Source organism: Haemaphysalis longicornis, unplaced genomic scaffold (genome assembly GCF_048455015.1).
Source record: "Haemaphysalis longicornis isolate Haplotype H1 unplaced genomic scaffold, Haemaphysalis longicornis Haplotype H1 scaffold_2, whole genome shotgun sequence".
Classification (NCBI taxonomy): domain Eukaryota; kingdom Metazoa; phylum Arthropoda; class Arachnida; order Ixodida; family Ixodidae; genus Haemaphysalis; species Haemaphysalis longicornis.
Window position 1 is genome coordinate 138,404,851 of NW_027526295.1, and position 19,836 is coordinate 138,424,686.

Consider the following 19,836-nt stretch of genomic DNA (forward strand, 5'->3'; position numbering starts at 1 on the left):
TCTGATGGAGGCGAAAAGCAAAAACGCCCGTGTGTACGAGATTTCGGCGCACATTAAAGATCCCCAGGTGGTCAAAATTAATCCGGAGCCCTCCACTACGGCGCGCCTCATCGCCTGCGTTGTGTCGGCGCGTTAAAAAAAAAAGAAAAAAAAGCTTACTTGTGAGAGTGGCAAAATGTAAACTGTAGAATGTTGTGTATTCCAGCATGTTAAAATTTTTAAGAGATTGCAGGGTGTAATGAGGAACGTTGGAACACATCCTAGAGCCACATTCCCCCAGAAAGTAAAACGGTATCTTGGCCGAGATAAAAAGAAAAAAAAAGCGGTGAGGGAACCACAAACATTCATGAAAGGCAACCAGGGCAGAGGGTAAGCTGTGCCGGGTAATCTCTGATTCCGTAAACAGCTCATTTTTCCAGCGCTTTGGAACAATGGACGGGGTTGCGGCTGAAAGCTTGCTGGAAGCGACTCGAACGGGAGTGATGCGGTGGCTTGCGCCGAAGCATTTTCGGATCAGTGAGGCAACGCGTTCGGAATGATTGCTGGTACCGGGATATATCTGTTGAAAAATGAAATTCCAGGCATCCTGTTACGTTTCGTTATACTCCTGTGACTTGTCTGCGCAGCAAGTTTCTAAGCGATGTGTCACATACGGGCGATCAGGCGTGCAGTGAAGCCCGTGCCTAGCGCCAGTTTCTGGCCTGGTGGCTACCATGTTCCCAAGTGCCATCGGGGGCATTGTTCTCGCAGTAATCATCACACGCTTACGTCGAACAGTAGGGTGACGGCCGTCTCTCCGGTGAGCTTTCAAGCATTCCTATTCTGGGCGTTCCTAATTTCTGGACAGCTGCCATATTTTTTACCCTATGCCTTCACCGAGTCTTGTTTCCACTAATTATGTTTCTCTAAGCACGCGGAAAAAAAAATCTGAGGCACTAGCAGAAGCGAACAAATGGTTGACTCCACCCACGGAGCTCTTTTTTGTTTACTTCGCAAAAGTAATTTACACAGACTCTTTGTCCCGTAGGCTAGCAGAGGGAGGTATTCACCTTGTCTGCACTCGAAGTTTGTGTACCGCCATCTTTACGCGCTATCGGGTTTGTTCGGAGAGGGGTAACGACGCAGCGAGACTGGTAAGGTATTCGCAAAAAGGAGAGCCAACACGAAGAGCGCCTGACATGACCTGTTCACTGGCTGGGGGGCTACTTTTCCACCGAAGCTATACATGGCTGAGGTTGAATTTTCGTGTCCATGGGCAAAAACTCTAAGCGCTAGGAGTGTAGCAGCACGGATTGTTGCCGTTTTAGTAACATCCACCAACAGCCTTTGACTGCTCTCAGCATTACGCGTACTCAGCGACCACGGATCGGCCTTCGTCGAAGAAAACAATAAACAGTTCCAAACATCGAGCCCCCCTGCTCAGTGCAGAGCGGTGATGTAAAAAGCGACGACTTGCGGCGAAAATGATCAACGCCGGACATCGGGCTAAAAACAGGCCGTAATCAGCAGGCCGGATCTAATGACGCGTGTCCCGAAGCGGAAAACGTGGCGAAAAGACAGGAGCAGCATGCTGTCAAAAATGAAAACTTCAACACAAAGAACGTGAAATTCAAACGAGATATTTTTGGAAGGAAATTTGTACTTTGTTTTGGGGCGCGTGGTCACTGGTCTTGTCCGCCTTGCGGACGCGGGTCTTCTCTTAGGGCAGATAAGCTGCAGTGTACAAGACGTCGCGGATCTTAGCCGACGTGTCCTGTTGCAGAGGAAATCACGCAGCCCCTTTCGACGACATTTAGATTCCATTCAGCCTGGTCGCTTCCGGCACTTCGAGTACCTGCACCCTAACCACAATTCTCGGCCTCGCTGAGCAATCATACAGACAGAGCGAAATTGCCATTATTTTCCGAGGGGTGTTCAGAGATGGGGAAGTTTTATAACATTGCGCATAAAGTGAAATAGAAGTTACGGACTCATCTCTCGAATTTCAGTTTTGGAGTACACCATGTTATGCTGCGGCTACGCGCCTGCAATATACAGTGAAAGCTCGTTAATTCGAATTTACGGATAATTCGAGCGGCGCTATTCAGTTTGATCAAGTCTCCATAGAAACGTATGTATCGGAGAAACATGTTAATTCGAATGGGAAGGACCTCGGACACGGATAATTCAAACTGCGCGGCAGCTTGGGGCATGGCGCACGGCCGCTAGGCTGCGTCACCTGCGGAAAGAAGATAAAAACAGAGCGCAATCAAATCGGATAAAAACAATATTAAACACCCCCAGAAGACCAGAAGATGTTGTGAAAGGAGGTTTTTGCGGGTTACGCAGACGTGGACACGAGTTAAGGGTGTTGGGCGCCTGCTGACTGATGGAAGCATTTCTGAGGTCAGAGGCGCAGAACGAGGATGTGGCCGACAGAGCACCATTGCGGCCATCGCTCGGAAATAAATACCGGATGTAATGCTACCAGTCTCTTGTTTAGTTCTGGGTTACGCGACAAGGAGGTCTTCCGATACATTCGCTCGTTAGATAAACATGCGGATAAGAAGGCCAGCGAGATTTTTTAATCTGCATTCTTTTGGACGTAAAATTCAGTTGAGTTTTCCCGCGTTCGCTTAGCGGTCGCCATCTGTTGACACCTTCGGCAACTACGCGTCTCCCGTAGGTGTGATCTATACCTATAAAAGAAAGAAACATCCCCCTCGCGAGGGGCACGATCAAATGCAGAGCATTTCCGCCGGGGGCGCGCCTGCAAGTCGTATGGATTACGTATTGGTTGTTGTTGTTGTAATTGTTGTCTTCCAGCGTAGACATTGTCGATGAAGTCGATGGTGAAACGTGAAACGTGCCGTGAACCCCCTGCCGCGGCTATGACGCAACACAATCCAACACAATCCACTTTAATCCAATCCAATCCAATCCAATCCAATCCAATCCAATCCAATCCAAGCCAAGCCAAGCCAATCGAATCCAATCCAATGCCCCTCGCGAGAGAGTGTTATAGCGCCGAAATCGCGTGATGTTGACGTCACGATCACGCCACAGATGTTAGCAACCGGAGCGCGCGCGAACGACATATGTGGTTTAAGCGCGAACCGACCGCGGCGAGAGAGCGCGATGCCAGCGCCCCCCCCCCCTGTTCTTTTCGCGCGAACCGACTGTTGCTCAGCGCGAACCCAACGCGGCGAGAGAGGTTGTTGCGCACGTCCCCAACTTTTGTGCGCCCGAACCGAACGCGGCGAGAGAGGGCGTTGCGAGCGGAGGGAAGGCGAGGAGGACGCGGGGGAGAGGGCGCACCTGTGGCCGACGGTTGAATGAGTCAAGGATGTAAGGCGCGTTCGTAATCTTCCGTTCTGTGTCCTCCCTGGAGGGGCCAACTGTCCGCTGTGCGGAAGGCGGGAGACGGGCGAGCATGTATTCTTAGAGTGCAATACGGCATCGTATTTCTGGGACGAGCTGCAGTGCTCCTTTGGCACACAATGGCAGCTCACCTGGACCAACTTAAGGTTCTTGGATGCAGACACGGAACTCCCACACCTCCGAGATTGCATCCACGTCATGGGACTCCACTCGCTTTGGAGGGCAAGGGTGAATGCTGTCGAATGCGCTGAACACCCTCGGCCGGCGTGGAGGCATTTTGTTCAGAAGGCGCAGTGGGCAGTGGCTGCCCTTGACGGGCCTGACTCAGACTCCGAGTTGCGTGATGCACTGGCGCAGGGTTCGCGTGTCCTTTCAGAATTTAAGGTAAAGGAGCGGAGGAGATGGGACTCAATTTGATGGCTAGGACCGGGAAACACTCCTGCTCACCTCTGCTTGCCCAGAACCCCTTCCCCTCCCTCCGCTCCCATCCCGTTGCCTTCCAGCGGTGAACAAAAGGCACCGTCATCCATTCGATAACGTTCGTGCTGGTGTAATTGCCACCCTACCTCTGCGGCTGTGCCAGCATTGCGATGCCACTAGCTCACACTTGCCGGCAGAACATGCTTACGCCATGCTAGTGTAAAGGCCGTAAGCGCCTATTTTTCTGCATGCGTAAAGCTACTATTGTGCACGAAGAATACCCTGCAATCATCTGATGTGATCCTGTATATATCTCTGTAAATAAAGTGTTTGTTATTAAAAAAAAAGTCGGCTTTGTGGCCCAGTGGATAGAGCACCATGTACCTTGCGTTCCGCCCGCAGAGTCGTGGGATCGAAACCTGGCGCCGGTAAGTATTTTTTTATATAGTGTAGGGGGAGCAATGCGGACTACGGACGTCAAGGCGGGTGACATCGTGAGTTACTGAAATGCTCTGCATTTAAAAAAGTCCTAGCTTTCGTTACCCTCGAAACCGCGTTGTGCCCTGAAACACATTCGAGCACACACCGACCATCTTCAATTAATTGTCTCAAGACCGTTTCGTCTAACTCCTTACTTCTGGCGGTCGCAGGTTTACTACTACGCAGGAGACAACGCGTACCTGCACATGCTGACGAGAAAAGCGTTCGCTGACCTTGGCGTCAGCAAAGTCATCCGGCTGGCTTCAAAAAAAGAGGTGCTCCCGACGTCGCGCACAGTTGCCAACCAGTCGTCTCCAGTGCGTTCGCTGGTCATGGAGTACTGGACCAACGGTGACGGCGACAACCTGAGCGTGGACGTGACCTTCTATACCGGGCGGCTGCCCTTCGACGTCCAGGTGGGAATCTAACGCGGAGTACCTTGCCCATGACATTTATTTCGGCTACACACTTTCACGCGTCATGACTGTTGACGTGTTTCTCTACCCATGGTGGGTGTAACGCGTTGAACACGATCAAATTGAAGTGCGCGTATATGACACCGTGTTTACCGATAAAAACCCTCTTTTTAGATTTAACTTAGCCATCTGCAAACTTAACTGTAACTTAACTGTAACTTAACACACAACTGTACGATTAAATCTATAGCAGCAGTACAACGTGCCTGCTAGAGTCATTCATCTTTCAGTGAGCATAAAAATGGTGATGATGATTGCTTGTATAATTTGCGGCCTCATAATTGCGAAATCGATCGAAATAGAATGCTCTAACGAATCATACTTCACCAGGGACGCGGTTCTGCGTATTACCAGGCCACCCCCCCGAGCATCAATGACAGCAGCTCATCACTACTCCGCGGCGTCACACGGAAACTGTCGTCTTAATAAGACTTGATAAATTGACACCGCTGCTGTTACAGGTTCGTTTTGCCTTGCCCCGCGTATCTGCCCCGGTCGTAAAGAATGCGCCTGCTTTTGGAACGCAGGCGTCGGTGAAAATCGCACTGTAGGAGCGAGAACGACCGTTATCTGTCACCTGTGCGTTTTCTCTGGAAGTGAGCTACACTGAAAAGTAGGACGTGGTGTGCCACCCCGCTTCGTTACGCGTATGCACATTTATGGTCTCCCAGTAAACGCAGCGATTGTGATGACCTCGCAGAATGAATGTTTACGATCTGTAAAAAACCCGCCGCGGTGGCTCAGTGGCGAAGGCGTTGCGCTGCTGAGCACGAGGTCGCGGGTTGGATTCCCGGCCGTGGTGGCCGCTTTTCTGATGGAGGCGAAAAGCAAAAACGCTCGCGTGTACGAGATTTCGGCGGGCGCACGTTAAAGATCCCCAGGTGGTCAAAATTAATCCGGAGCGCCTCCACTACGGCGCGCCTCATCGCCTCAGTTGCGTGGGCGCGTTAAACCCTACAATCAATCAACGATCTGTAAAAAAAGCCAAAACAAAAAACCGTTTATACGACAAAGAACTCACGGGATATTTGAAATGCTGGTGGACTTCAGTCTAAACTTATGGCAGGGAGTATTCTGGGTTACCAACTAGGCTTCAACTCCACTGCAATTTTACAATTGGAATGTTTAAAGGGGTCATAAAGACCACAGACAACTTTGTTGCATTCAATTAATTTGATATTTTAAATTACCCTCAACGCGTGCCCGGCAGCGAACAAAATTTATTGAAACATTTAACAATCACACCCAAAATTTAAATTTTTCGTATCATCGCATTTTTGATGTCATCAGTATTGAGGTATAACAGGCAAGTTTCTCAATTTATTCTCTAACACGATGCAGCATCCAGACGCTACAATCCAACACGAACGAGAACTAAGGCTGGCATGTTCGAAAAGGCGCTTGGTTACATATTCAACATGCTTCATATTCATCATCATTGTTTTCCCTCTGACAGGAGCAGTGCCGGCAGGAGGTGTATCACAGTAGACATGTTAGTGCACGAGTGGTGGTCAGGGTATTCCTTGCGTTTTTTTAATTCGCAATTTGTGAAGAACAGGTTAGATCTCCCGGTTGACACGGTAGTAATCCGTTGACCTCTGCCACTACAGCGCGCCTCGTTTTGCCTGTGAAATAAAAACACAACAGGAGTCGTCGCTCCAGAACAACACGTCGCTTTTGTGAGACCATAGGACAGCAGTTGTCCTGCACTCCAAATTTTAATAAACAATACTATTAGGTCTAGTGATATGGTTAGTTGACGCACCTTTTTCCGGCCAGAAAAATGACCGCGGATCTGCTTGCGTCGCTGCCCATTCCGTCGAAGTACGATAGTCCTCGGCAGAATTGCCGGTTTCTCCTAGAGCAACCCACCACGTTTTAGCGCCATATATCCAAAAGTAGCCTTAGTCGACCTAAAGCTCAAAGTGCCCAATTGGAAAATTTCAAGCGAGTGATTTGAACCATTCATTTAGATGTATGCTGCGACGGGTTCCATTTATTTACAGGACGAGTGCAATCCATCAAACTAAACATCACTCGTTTCCAGCACATACAGCTCCCCTGGGGTCGCTGAGAATTTTGGGATGGTGCAAAGTGCTTACGAGACTTGACGTGTCGGGTTAGCCCAAATTTTACATGCAAAATGTTCTCCAACATTTCTGTGGTATTCTGTTCCGCAATCCGGTATTTGTTAGAGTGACGTAGCTAAACACTAGTTCAAATGCAGCATTTTACACTAGAAACGTGAGTAGTTAGTCGCGACAGTAGCGGCGTTCACCCGCATCTTCTGTTGTGCACCCGCATCTGCTGGTCACCCATGAGACCTCTTGAATTTCTGCCTACTCCAGGTGGTCGGCACACATTGGCACTCCTAATGTTTCAAAAAGAGGTAAAATATCTCTAAACCATTTCTCAAAGTAAATCTGCACAAACGCTGCTGGCCAAATGTCATATCTCTTAGGATTCTTTTCTGTTGCGTTTATAATGATAAATTGTTCGGATGCCCGAAAAATCAATCAGCTGAAAGTCACGCCCGTGTCTGCCTGAATGTCCAGGATTACGTGCTGTTTTTGCGCGCTGCGAGAAATGGTTTCAAGACCATAAACCAGCCAGCTCGCACCAGATTCCGCTGCGACGGGTTTGTTTACCTTTTTTTTGCAAGCCCTCGTAAAAGTGTCGGGCGGTCTGTTTTAAACTGTAGTGTTTAAAACCTTTAGTATATTTAACGCAAGGCTGCAGAATATCCCGAGGATAGCCAGATAGCCAGTCTACAATGTTTCCCGAAAACCACAAAATGGAGAGCCTAGTTTCGCTGTTCGGAGCCCAACCTGGCAACTGTGGTCCCCTGCCGTTCCTGCCACTTAACTGCGCCTGTCCACCACCCTCTCACGTTGTTCCCCTCCTGTCTCTAGTGACACTAGGGCCAACTATTGGAGGTTTTCTGAAATCAATTTTGTCGTGCTCCCAATACTGTCGCGCCATCTAATCGGATTGCCTGGATTTAACGCTCGAAACACGAGATCGAGGCTGCGGCCCTAGCCGTGTTTGTATTTTATGGTTAAGAAGTGTCTAGAACGTGTTTTTAATTTGCTCTCGCGAAAGTCGAGCAAAAAAAAAAACAAAACAAAAACAAAATAACACTGATAACACCAGCTGCGTGTTGACGTTCTTCAAATAAGCCGACTATCATTTTTTGCTGAACAATGCTGAGGAGGAGGAATAAACATTTATTCAACAGTAAGAGTTGCGTTGTGGGAGGCCTCCTTAGTCCAGGAAGCCTTGGTCCTTGGCTACGCGGCGGGCCCTGTCCACCAGTCGTTGCTGATCTTGAGGGCGTGAGCTAGTCAGCTGGTCTTCTCACTGCTCCAGTGTTGGGTTTTGTAGGGGGGTTAATGATGGTGATTGTTGGCACTCCCAGACCACATGGTAGAGAGTGTTGGGTGTGGGGCAGTGTTGACAAGTCAGAGTGTATGTTTTTGGGTAGATGGCATGGAATAGTGTTCCGTGGGGGTAGGTGTTAGTTTGCAGTTATCTGGGGGTAATGGCGTCCTCTCTGGTCATGTTGGGGTGTGGTGGGGGTAAATGCGGCGCTGCAGTCGGTAATGGGTGAGGGCATCCATGTATCTTCTTGGAATGTCACCGCTGGAGGTGATCGATCGGTCTGCCAACGAGGGGAAGGCCAGGAAGGTATGCTCGCGGGCAACGGCGTGGGCCGCTTCATTCCCCTCGATGGATGCGTGGCCTGGGGTCCAGACTATGCGGAGTTCGGGTGGGCTTTGTAGAGTGTTCAGGATGCGGATGGCGTGACCAGAAACGCGACCTCGTTGGTAATTGCGGCAGGCGGCTTTGGAGTCTGTAATGACAGGGAGGTAGTCTGAGCCCGCGGTAGCAGCGAGTGCGATGGCGATTTCCTCTGCAGACTCTGTGTCAGGGATTGGGATTGTGGCCGACGTGAGTTCTGTGCCATGGTTGTTGAAAACGCTGATGGCATGCGCAGACTTTTGAGAGTAACGGGCAGCATCTGTGTAGCGGACCGCTGGTTTGTTTTCTCCGCAGGATTTTCTGAGGGTGATGACCATGGCTTTTCTTCGGTATGCATTGAATACGGGATGCATATTTCTGGGGATGGGAGCAACGGTTGGTGTAGAATCAGGGGGATGCGCTGTTTACCATATGATGTCTCCTGTGCATCGTAGCCAAGCCGACGTAGCGTATGACGACCCGTTTTGGCGACTGTAAGTCTTTCGAGTTGGCTGATTTTGTGAGCTTCAGCGAGTTCCTCCCAGGTGTTGTGCAGACCAAGTTTCATTAGCTTGTCGGTAGAAGTTGTCGGAGGTAGACCAAGTGCAAGCTTGTAGGCCTTCCGGATAAGGACATTCAGTTTGTCGTGCTCGCTATTCTTGAGACTGAGATATGGAGTGCCGTAAGTAATCCTACTGATGATTAGAGACCATGGCGTCTGTCGCTTACGCGGCGAATGATATGGGTGACTTGAAAACTGTTTCGTGAACTTTTTTGATGGTTGCAAGGCCTGCTCCATCTCTCTGTAATGTTAAGCCGAGAATTCGTAGGGTATTAACCAGGGGTATGGGGTTACCATTGACTGAGAGTTCAAGGTCGTGTATGGGGGCTGCTTGCAAATAAAAAATAAGGAGCATCATTCTAGATTTATTATATTGATAATGTTTTTCAAGAATTCGTTCAAGTTTAGTGGGGCATCTAAATTGAGGGTTAGATAGGCATACATGCAGGCAGACAGGTGGACCGAAGGATGGACAGACAGACAGACAGACAGACAGACAGACAGACAGACAGACAGACAGACAGACAGACAGACAGACAGACAGACAGACAGACAGACAGAGGAGTGGACTGATGGACGGACGGACCATTTGAGCAGCCCAAGAAAGGCTATAGTGTACAAAACTCGGCACTGTGCCCACCGCAGGTCCAGTACCCGCACCGTCTGATCGCTCAGCCGGAGGGCCCCGCGCGCGAGGAGCGGTTCCCTGAGATGAACACGCTGCTGCCCATCGTGGCGGCGCTGCAGCAGCGCCACCTGCGGCAGCAGGCGGTGCTCCACAACTACACGCACCCGGTGGAACCCGTGACACTTCGGCGCTTCCCGTACCCGGCCTACATAGAGCACCACGACACGAAAAACTACGCGCTCGTCCTCACGCGCTTCTGCGTAGGAATGCTCGTGCCATTCGCCCTGTTTGTGGCCATACTCACCGAGGAGAAGGCTTCAGGTAAATGAGCCGCCTTCCTTCCCACGCTTATTATTGCAGTACTAACCAGGTCCGCCTGTTTGTGCCTGGGCTTGGGTTAGCCATGTTGCCCTATAGTACCCGCCATTGTGTCTCAGTGGCCAAGGAATTGTGCTGCTTAGCCCGCACACACGGAATTGATCGCGGCCGCGATGGCTGCTTTTCAGATTAGAGCGAAAAGCTAAAAGGCCCGTGTGTAGATATTTCGCCGCACTTAAAGGATTCCCAGTTGGTCACAATTATTCTGGAGCACTCCACCACGCCACGCCTCATGACCCAGGTGTAGGTTCGGCTGGTTAAACCCCCAAAATTTCAAAAGAAATTGATTTTCCGTATGCTGCTTTATACGTAACAGGAGTTTTAGAATTTCTGCCATCAAATTGTTCGTCACCGGTCGTAAGTCACTATGCTATGCCAGTCGTACCTCCACAAATTATGAATTGGGAATAGTGATCGGCACGGCTGATTTGTACGTTATTCTGAAATGAACATAAAGTGAGCTCATCAGTACCAAACGTAAAATACATTCATATGCCAAGTTTTTCAGAGGTTGAGCGCACGGAGCCCCACTCCACATCGTGAAATAGCATGTGTCATGGGCGAAGCCAGCTTTGATCGTAGTTTTGTAAGGACAGAATTCCTCGTGACCACCTTTTATCCGGAACGTTGTTCCGTTGGTATCTGAAGTTTCGCAACCAAGGCCAGAAAGGGAAAAGTTGCCGCGCTAACATGTACAAGCGTTGCTACGCGACGCCCAAAGGAGTCGCTGTGTGACGCTGCAGGGGGCAGCGTTCAAAGCATGTCATCTGCTACCGTGATTCACTTCGCTGTTCTTCTACAGAGCACTGGGGCTACTCCGGAACTAACTGGTTTCGGAGCTTTATCAGTGACCACGCTGCACACAACGGATGATACGTGCAGTATGGAGATGAGGTTAGCGTATACATAGGTAGCCGAGTGTCCGTTTTAGCCCCGCTGCCTCGGGTTTGTGCAGCGTGTTGCCTCTACCACCCTCACTGCCCCGCAAGTTTCAGGAAATAGACCTGCCAAGTAATTGAACTGATGCTAATGCAACTTAGTAAGGTTGACGTCTGGGTTAGTTGCTTCCAGGCGTTAAAATTGAAGCGCAATAGAAACACACAGAAGCACAAGTAAGGGACATGCGTAGCGCTGCGTATGTGCCTTACTTGTCGTTGTGTGTGTTTTTATTTCGCTTTAATTTTAACAGGATGTTAATGCTCAGTGTAACGCTAGTCGAGCTGAACAAAGAACAGACTACAGCGAGCTCAAGTCAGTTCATTGACAGCAAAATGGTTGCTATACGAGTTCTAAACAATTGATAAATACAAGACGACCAAGAGAGGAAAACGAGCTTCCCTCGATAGAAGCCGTCCCACTCGCTTATGTACATTTTAGTTGAATCCTTATCCGTGCTTTAAAAATTTCCCCGCATTTCCCCGAGGGGAAGAATGCGAAAGTGCGAATGCACGAGTTGAATTTGCGCGGTTCGGTAATGTTCGCGAAATAGAGATTACACACACACACACACAACTACAAAGAAAGAAAGATGCATTTATTCACAGACACCTATTTGTGTTGTCGTTGTACTTGATTGCTAGAGCGGATCTCAGCTTTGAAATTTCGTGTCAGTACTCCTTTAAGCGGGTGCATTAGCCCTTCTCACGTCCGATTCCTGGCCAATCCCCCACGTGGGTATGTGCCATGTCAGCGGCCAGGCAGCGCGCGCCCATCTCCCCCCGTTGCCAAGGAAGACGAGGAGATTCCTGGCCAATCCCCCACGTGGGTACGTGCCATGTCAGCGGCCAGGCAGCGCGCGCCAAGTAATTGAACTGATGCTAATGCAACTTAGTAAGGTTGACGTCTGGGTTAGTTGCTTCCAGGCGTTAAAATTGAAGCGCAATAGAAACACACAGAAGCACAAGTAAGGGACATGCGTAGCGCTGCGTATGTGCCTTACTTGTCGTTGTGTGTGTTTTTATTTCGCTTTAATTTTAACAGGATGTTAATGCTCAGTGTAACGCTAGTCGAGCTGAACAAAGAACATCTCCCCCCGTTGCCAAGGAAGACGAGGAGCGCGCGCACCCGCAGCTGTTGCTATGTGGACGGACGGCGGTCGCCGGAATTCAGGGTCGCTTATAAAGTGCATTCGCACTTAAAAAAGCTCAGCAAATGGGTATAACCGAACGAGGTTGTATAATACCACTTGTGGGAATTCTTGTTTGTGTTTTGACTTGTCCAGTGCATTCACAACAGTTTTCTGTGGGAACACTGGAGGTATCCGCCCTTTTTTACTGCCCCTGAGGTTATATCGACTGGCTCTAGCGCGAAGACAGCGAAACTTACCAGCAGAGGCAGCTAGGGCACCCAGTGGATTGTAGGCGCTGCTACTCTTGTCACTGACATAAGCATGGCACGTTTTTACAACTTTTCTCCGTTTAGATTAGGTCATTCTTTCTTGAAACGAGCTTCGTGAGGCTCTATTCTACGCAAAAAAAACGATAAAGGAGCTTTTGCGCTATTGCAGCCACAAAAGCTCACACAGCATTGTTCAGCGCCCCAGATAAGTTTGCTCTGAGCTCTTACACCATTCTGTTGCGGCGAGAGAGCAGTATGTCTTACCTTTTCAGGGCCGTGCATTCTTGGGTTAGTGCCTGGTTTTTTTTTTTTTTTTTTTTGGTGAGCGGGGAGGGGAGGGGGGAAGGGAGACAGATCGCGCATAGGCATGTGGAATAACATACATGACTTCGTGTATAGCGCAAAACAAGGGACAAGGACACAGGGAGGCGACGGGAAGAAGGGGTAACTTCTGAGCTTTATTGAAAAAATGCGCGAATTTAAACACTCGAGTCGAGGGTTGATCGCACGCACTTTCACTACACCCCACCACAGCTGGAATGGGGCTGACTGCTACTGAAAGCTATCTCTGTCAAGCTGAACAAAGCTGCATTTTGTCTCCATTGGCCCCTTATAGTTACAGACGTTGTCCACAACGACTTTAAACAGGCATTCACGAAACTGCCCGTACACGGCCATTCACGCAAAGGGGTGCTGCACCTCTTTTGTGCACACATATTGTACTTTTCTGAGCCCTTCCCTCTTGGCACCCGCAGGCATGAAGGAAATGCTGCGCCTGGTGGGGCTCAACGACTGGGTGTTCTGGGTGAACCACTACCTCAGCGGCTTCTTCATGCACACGGTCATCTCGACGCTCATGATGCTCTTCGTGAGCGTCAAGAGGAACCACGAGGGACACCCGTTCATCGAGTACAGCGACCCCTCGCTGATCTTCTTCATCATGATGTGCTTCTGCAGCTCCTGCCTCATGCACGGCACTCTCCTGTCACTCTTCTTTGCAACGCGTGAGTTCAATGTTTTGTGGCCTGCTATCGGGCATCAAAGCGGGGAGTGCATGGTTACGGAATCACCTTTATCAACGGGACTAGTAATCAGATAATGGGGTTGAACGAGCCGACGCTACACGTGGACTATGAGGCGCACCGTTGGAGATGGCGCCTGATTATTTTCAACCACGTGGGGATCTTTAACCTGCGCCAAAATGTCAACACACGGCCGTTTTCCGTATTCGTCTCCACCAGAAAGGTAGTCTCTGCTGCCGGGGTCGAACCGGCGTCCTTGGACTCAACAGCCCAGCCCCTTAGCCATGATCAACTACGGCGCTTCTAGACTGGAATTCATAAACACGGCTGCATCCGCTTTGTTGCTTTTGTTGCACGAAACGCTCCCTTTGAACAGGTGTAGAATACCTTTAGCAAGGCATGGGTGCTTTATACGAAGACCAATTAAGGTTAGTGAGTGAGTCCGGGAGGACGTTAATTGCGTCAAACAGTTGAGTAAAGCAGATGTGCGGATGCGCTGCTGCGGGCGGCTGTCGTCCGTAGCTCACGGTCAAAAAACTAACCACGGTAGGAAAAATTTAGCTAGAATATTAACCTAACTCAAAATGAAATATTGTATATAGAAATGCTTTAAGAATCGAGGGAGCGGTAGAGGGTCGACGGAAGAAAGTTTTTTAACACCTTGGAGGTTAGATACGCAACATACTTTATAAATTAATTAGCATAGTAAGTGGTTGCCGAAAGAAATTGAAGTATGCGGCTTTAGCCGCGTGCCGACTTTACCCCTATAACCGGCTTGGTAGTTCTTAGTCATTCTTTTTTCGTGATTCAGCTTGCGGTCGAGTGCGCGTAGGTGCATAGGAGGCTCGTTGGTGTGTTTATTAGCTATAATGCCATTAGGCAATGGCTAATGATACTAGAATTGCTAATAAAACTACTGCTGCCTCGTGTCTCAGGATTTCAAGCCACTCCTGAACTGTCGATCCCATTTACTCTCAGTGCAATGGCTCCTTTGGTAGCTGCCTATGACGTTTTGACGTATTCTATTTCCGCCAATATGTTTTTAACAAGGTCCGCAATACATTCCCAGGAGGTTTGGCAACAGGCGAATTGCCAAACAGCTTGTTTTTATTCATGCCCAGCTTTAAGCGGTAATTGCTTCTTTTACCAGCTATTGACCACCCCTAGTATGTCACGTGGCACTCCGGCACTCAAGCATACGACCCCTCCAGCAGGCCGCAGTGTAAGTCTGTGGGTAAATGCTCTCAACTCGTGGCACCTTCCCCGCACAGCCGCTTCAGCTGTGGCCGGCTCCCTGTTGTACTGGACCTTCTGTTGCCTGATGCCCTTCCTGGCGTTGGAGCAAATCGACGGCCAGGGCTATCACTACATTCAGAGCAAGCACAAGCTCTTGACGGCTGTCTTCCCGGGGATGAGTCTTCACTGGAGTTTTCGTGTCCTGGAGCGCTTTGAGAAGTTTGGTAAGTTTGGCCCGCTAGAGGCACTCTTCTTGTTTTCTGTCGCCACCCATGGGTTTGAAGGGCTGAAAGCAATTTTCAAGACAGGATGTTTCGTCGACATGTATTTACACTGTCATCATTTAAAGCAAAGCTTTCTACCCTTACCAGCCAACGGTTCTTTCGTGGATTTCGGGACAAGAAACTCCCAACGCGGCTGGGGAGGCGGAGAATGGTTTTCACTCACGGAGTACAGTGTAGATGGCGCGGTGATAGGGCGCTATTACCCAGCGTTCCCCGTGCTCACCCCGGCGGGCGCGTCGGCGGGACCCTTCCACCGGCTTTGTCGTCTGCTTTAGCGACGGTGTTGGGCCTGTCTTGGTTCAGCTTCACGTCCATTGCGCTCTTACATCGCACGGCTTGATTAACTTTTTCGACAGCTCCTCCTAGGTAACCCGGACCCGACGAAATTAAGTGTTCGTACGGCAAAGATACGTTAAGGATTCGTTTGCAGGGCAGGAAAACAAAATTTACAGACCGCATACAGACATCTGGCCTCTAGAGAAACGCTACCTTTCCCGCACTGCTTGCAACGAATGGGCCTCCGTTTTCTAAATTGGTGAATACCAATTCGGTTGTGTTTTAAGAAATATTAGAAAAGGCGAAGGGAGCAACTGGTTCTAATAAATAGCGATTATGAAAGTTCCCTAAGCTTTCCCGCTGTTCTTAAGGTTACGAAGCCATGTAGTTTAGTTCTGTATGAAAGGGAATCAGTAAGCTTATATGCCGGATTGTTTCGGTCTCTGCGCTTGTGTCGCGCAATGGTGTAGCCCCGAACTAGCATATCAGGATGGCTAGATTCCGTTGTCTCACCCTTCGAAAGACGCTCCCGTCCGTTTTCTTTCTGCCGACGCACGGCCGGGCTACAGCGGGGTCGTCCGCCGCTTTAGCCCAGCCGTGGCCGACGCTTCTGCGTTCGGGACGCCGCTCCCTAGAATTCTAGGTAACGGCTTGCAGAATCTCTGCAGAATCTCTTTGTAGAGCAACGTGTGTGTATTCAAGTGATGTCGCATGGGCATTTGTTGTGGGTGTCGTTCAAAGCTTTGCTTTCCAATCACCTTCACAGCGTAGATTGGAGTCAATTTTTTTTTCGGTTGCATATAGACGAAACGAGTCGTTATAGGAACGTTCTTTGTAATGCGTGAAAGACGCACTAGTGAAGTTGTTAGTTGCTTGCGGGGCGGAGGCACCTTTTACGGCCAAAATACTCCAATAATTCTGGAAGGGCAGTTGTGAATAAAACTGAATCCTGAAACTCTTTAAAACCTCTACATACTCAACACAGCAATGTGAGATGAAGTTTTTCGGCAATGTATTCCTTTCCTACCTGCTTGAAACAAATATAACTCAACAGAGTGGTTTCCGATAAGATGAAAGAAAGGGTGGCTGGTCGAATTCTTCAATTTGCTTTAATTTGTTATATATACCCTTTTCTAATCTATTAGATTCACAAGTATTTTTTGGAAAAACTTGTCTGACTGCAAAATTTTGGAAGGCGATACCTCCTGAAACGTTCCGTATATATGGAATTATGGGAATGCGGAGTACGTTCCTAGCATAACACAAAGCCGCCAAAAAAGAAGAAGGATTTTGGAGACGCACATGAAAATGAAACAGTGCATGCGTATTGAAAAATTTGACACCTGTTTTAAGTCCGTATGATCACTAGAACCGCAAAATCATTGTCCGTATGAATTCCGTATATACGGAGTATACGGAAATCATATGGAGCGTGATTTTGTGTAATACTGAAGATAAAAACACGAAAACTGTGCCAAACGTTCATTTTGTGTGAACTCATATAATTTCCGTGTTTGTGGAAATATCTACATTCATTACGCTTGGGGGTGTAACACTCCGTATGAACTCCGTATTCTCATAATTCCGTATATACGGAACTTTTCAGTAGGAATATATCGTGGACCCCGCGGTTACCTGCCCGTGAGCCTCGGTCAATTTAGGAACGTCTACCTACGAAAATATTTATAAGGGGCAATTTATAAATTTTATGCTCAATTAATGCCTGTTGTATATTTCACTAAAACAGTTTTGTTGCTGACAATACTGCAAATTTTCCGAAATAAAAGGTCACGTCAAGCTCAGAGCCCAATTTTTTACACCTTTCAGCATAAATATTACGAACTACTAAAGAAGTATCCAAGTTACAAGCTTCAAACTTTACGCAAATTTGCTCGTTACATTTCTGCTCGTTACAAATGTGCACGTTGAACAAACCTAACAAATAATATAAGGTGCAAATGGCACGCAAGTTTGAAGAAAAAACTGAAAAACACAATGTTAAGTCGCTAAATAAAATAAACACATTTTTGATTTTGCTAAAATTCGCCCATGATGTAGACCTTTAGATGTACTCGCATTATCATCAAAAACTATGTTGCATCATTTTCTTCTTGGAGAGCGCACAGCGCGAGAGGAGAGCCGTATCCACTCGGCTCTTCACTACGCGCTGTAGTGATAGTAACGTCCCTCGGATTTGTATAAATTATTTTTGTTTTCTACAAAAGGCAAATGTTCCCTACATGGATACATTAACTGCGAATGAAACCGAAAAAAATTGAATTTTAATGTTCACGTTGGTACCCTAACATATAATGTGCGCCGAATTTTAATTGTATAGTTTGGGGGAAGAAACCCTTAGGTTCAGCCCCATATTAATAAAAATTGCTCTTTAAGTTGTTGCGAAACTCTCCCGACATGTTGGCGGTTAAATTTCTTTTTGTTACAGGCAGAACATCTTGTATAATACCTATACTTAAGTGTGATTAGTGCGTGAGAATGGAGTCCTGTCAGCCATGCTCTTCGTGTGCTGCTTAGACAGGAATCATTGATGTTCCTACATCGTTACGATTTCCAGATATTTGATTTTTTTTGTTCGCAAGGCAAAAAGATGACACTAGAGGTGAAATTACACAGAATACCGCAGACAAAAAAATTAAGCAGTTCAGCCCAGCGTAAGAACTGTAGGAAGTCCGCACCCATGTCGGGAAAGACTGGCCGTTCCCAGGTTGTCTTTGTAGGCCTAGCGTACTGACGCCGGCGCCTTTTCTACTCTCCCGCCGAGTCGAGATGTGGCGCCCTCTCGACTACTTTCAGTACGACCCAGGCGTTGATAAAGATACACTGGATGGACCTTTCATTAATTTGGGGCACTTTTAGCGTTAATGAACGATGTTTTTCCTGATTTCATCATCATAATCATCATGATTATCATCGCTATCATCCTGTCTACGCCCACTGCAGGGGAAACGCCTCTCCCAAGGATCTCCAAATATACCGGTCCTGTGCTAACAGGGACCAATTTATTGCCGCAAACTTCTTGATGTCATCTGCCCATCTAACCTGCTACCGCCCCCTGCTACGTTTGCGTTCTCTAGGGATCCACTCTGTTACCCTTAATGGCCAACTGTTATCTTGCTTTCGCATTACATGCCCTTCCCACAACCATTTCTTCTTCTTAATTTCTACTAATATGTCCTAACACCAATGATTGTTTTTTCCCTGACTCAATCCGCTCCGCTCTGACCCACTCCGCTCTATCACAGAGTTAACTCTCTGTAACTCTGTGGGGCCTAGCACACCTCGGTTTACCTCGGCCGGTTCTTTTTGGATTCTTCTGAACTTGTTCCCTTCTGTGATGTCCGCCACTTGCGCTGATACCGATTAAGCATTCGATGAAAACGGCACGCGACATGGTGTTGTGAACGCGCGTGCGTTTGTTTCGGTGCAACCGCGCTTACGCCGTGCCTACACAAACAACGCCATCTGGTTGCTAAGCACGCGGATGGTGATGCCGGGACGTTCCCCTAGGTATGTTCTTATAGGCCACAGGTCCGGACCTGTACGCCGCACGAGTCGCACGAGGGGCCTTCGCGGGGGATACTTGATAGTTCCAAACATTTGGCATTTTATCGCAGCAACGAAAATAGGTCGTTTTCGTCTGCGAATTCGGTAGAACGAATTCGCGCTTGAGAAGTTCGCAATGCCTGGAAATGTCGTCTACATGGCCTGCGAACGCCGCGATTGTTGCATTTCAGAGGCACTTTGTTTGCATGCAGGCCGAGAGCAAATCTTGTTGTGATTTAAAAAAAAAAAAGGTTTTATTTTACTTCCTGGGAAGTTGCTTTAGACTGCGTTGCAGTAAATATGAGCTTATCTGTAGTTTCATTCAACAATCGCCAATTATTTATCAATATACGCACACATAGCAGAGAAGAGAAACACAGCAAGCAACTCTGGGTTCGCTTGTTGTGCGCGCTTAGCACACCTCGGTTTACCTCGGCCGGTTGTTCTTGGGCTCTTTTGTACTAGTTCCCTGCCGTGATGTCAGCCGCTTGCGCAGAAACCCATTAAGCATTCATTCAAAAGGCGCGCGACATCGTGTTGTGAACGCGCGGGCGTTTGTTTTGGTCGTTTTGGTGTGCCCGCGCTTAGATAAGCAACGCCATCTGGTTGTTAAGCGTGCAACCAGAGAAGCCGTGACGTTCACCTAGCTGCGTTCTTATTGACCGTTTATACTGTTTAAGTGGTTATACCGTTTAAAAAGTAAATGGAAGATGTCTTCGCCGGTCTACCCGTGAGCACCAATGTCCTTCCCCAGCCCGGAGGTCGCAGTTTCAGAAGTAGATGAGAAGTACAATTCACAATCTACGCGGTAATGGTTTCTGACGAGACTGGATTCAATCAAGTATCGTTGCCTAGAAGGGGCTAAGTGAATGAACCTGGAAGGATGAAGCCGGCGCTGGTATGCTTAAAAAGAGAATTTGTCACGCAAGAAGCGAACGGAAGAAAGGGGAGTAATTACGGTTGCAGACATGTCAGCGCGCCAACGCTTTCGTTCAACCCAGAGGATGCGGTTTTAAACTTATAGATGAGATATTATTCACGAACCTCGTGGGCATGGTTGCTGTGGAAATTG

General features: G+C 48.4%; 1 protein-coding gene across 1 annotated transcript in view; it reads left to right on the forward strand.

Moving 5' to 3' along the window:
* Nucleotides 1–19,836, forward strand: part of LOC144168311 (phospholipid-transporting ATPase ABCA3-like) — an 84,759-nt gene that overhangs the window by 16,358 nt on the left and 48,565 nt on the right. Inside the window, exons 3-6 of the mRNA XM_077697321.1 lie at nt 4,431–4,676; nt 9,685–9,988; nt 13,138–13,386; nt 14,676–14,864. Of these exons, the coding sequence (XP_077553447.1) occupies nt 4,431–4,676; nt 9,685–9,988; nt 13,138–13,386; nt 14,676–14,864 (988 nt within the window). The remainder of the gene's footprint in view (nt 1–4,430; nt 4,677–9,684; nt 9,989–13,137; nt 13,387–14,675; nt 14,865–19,836) is intronic.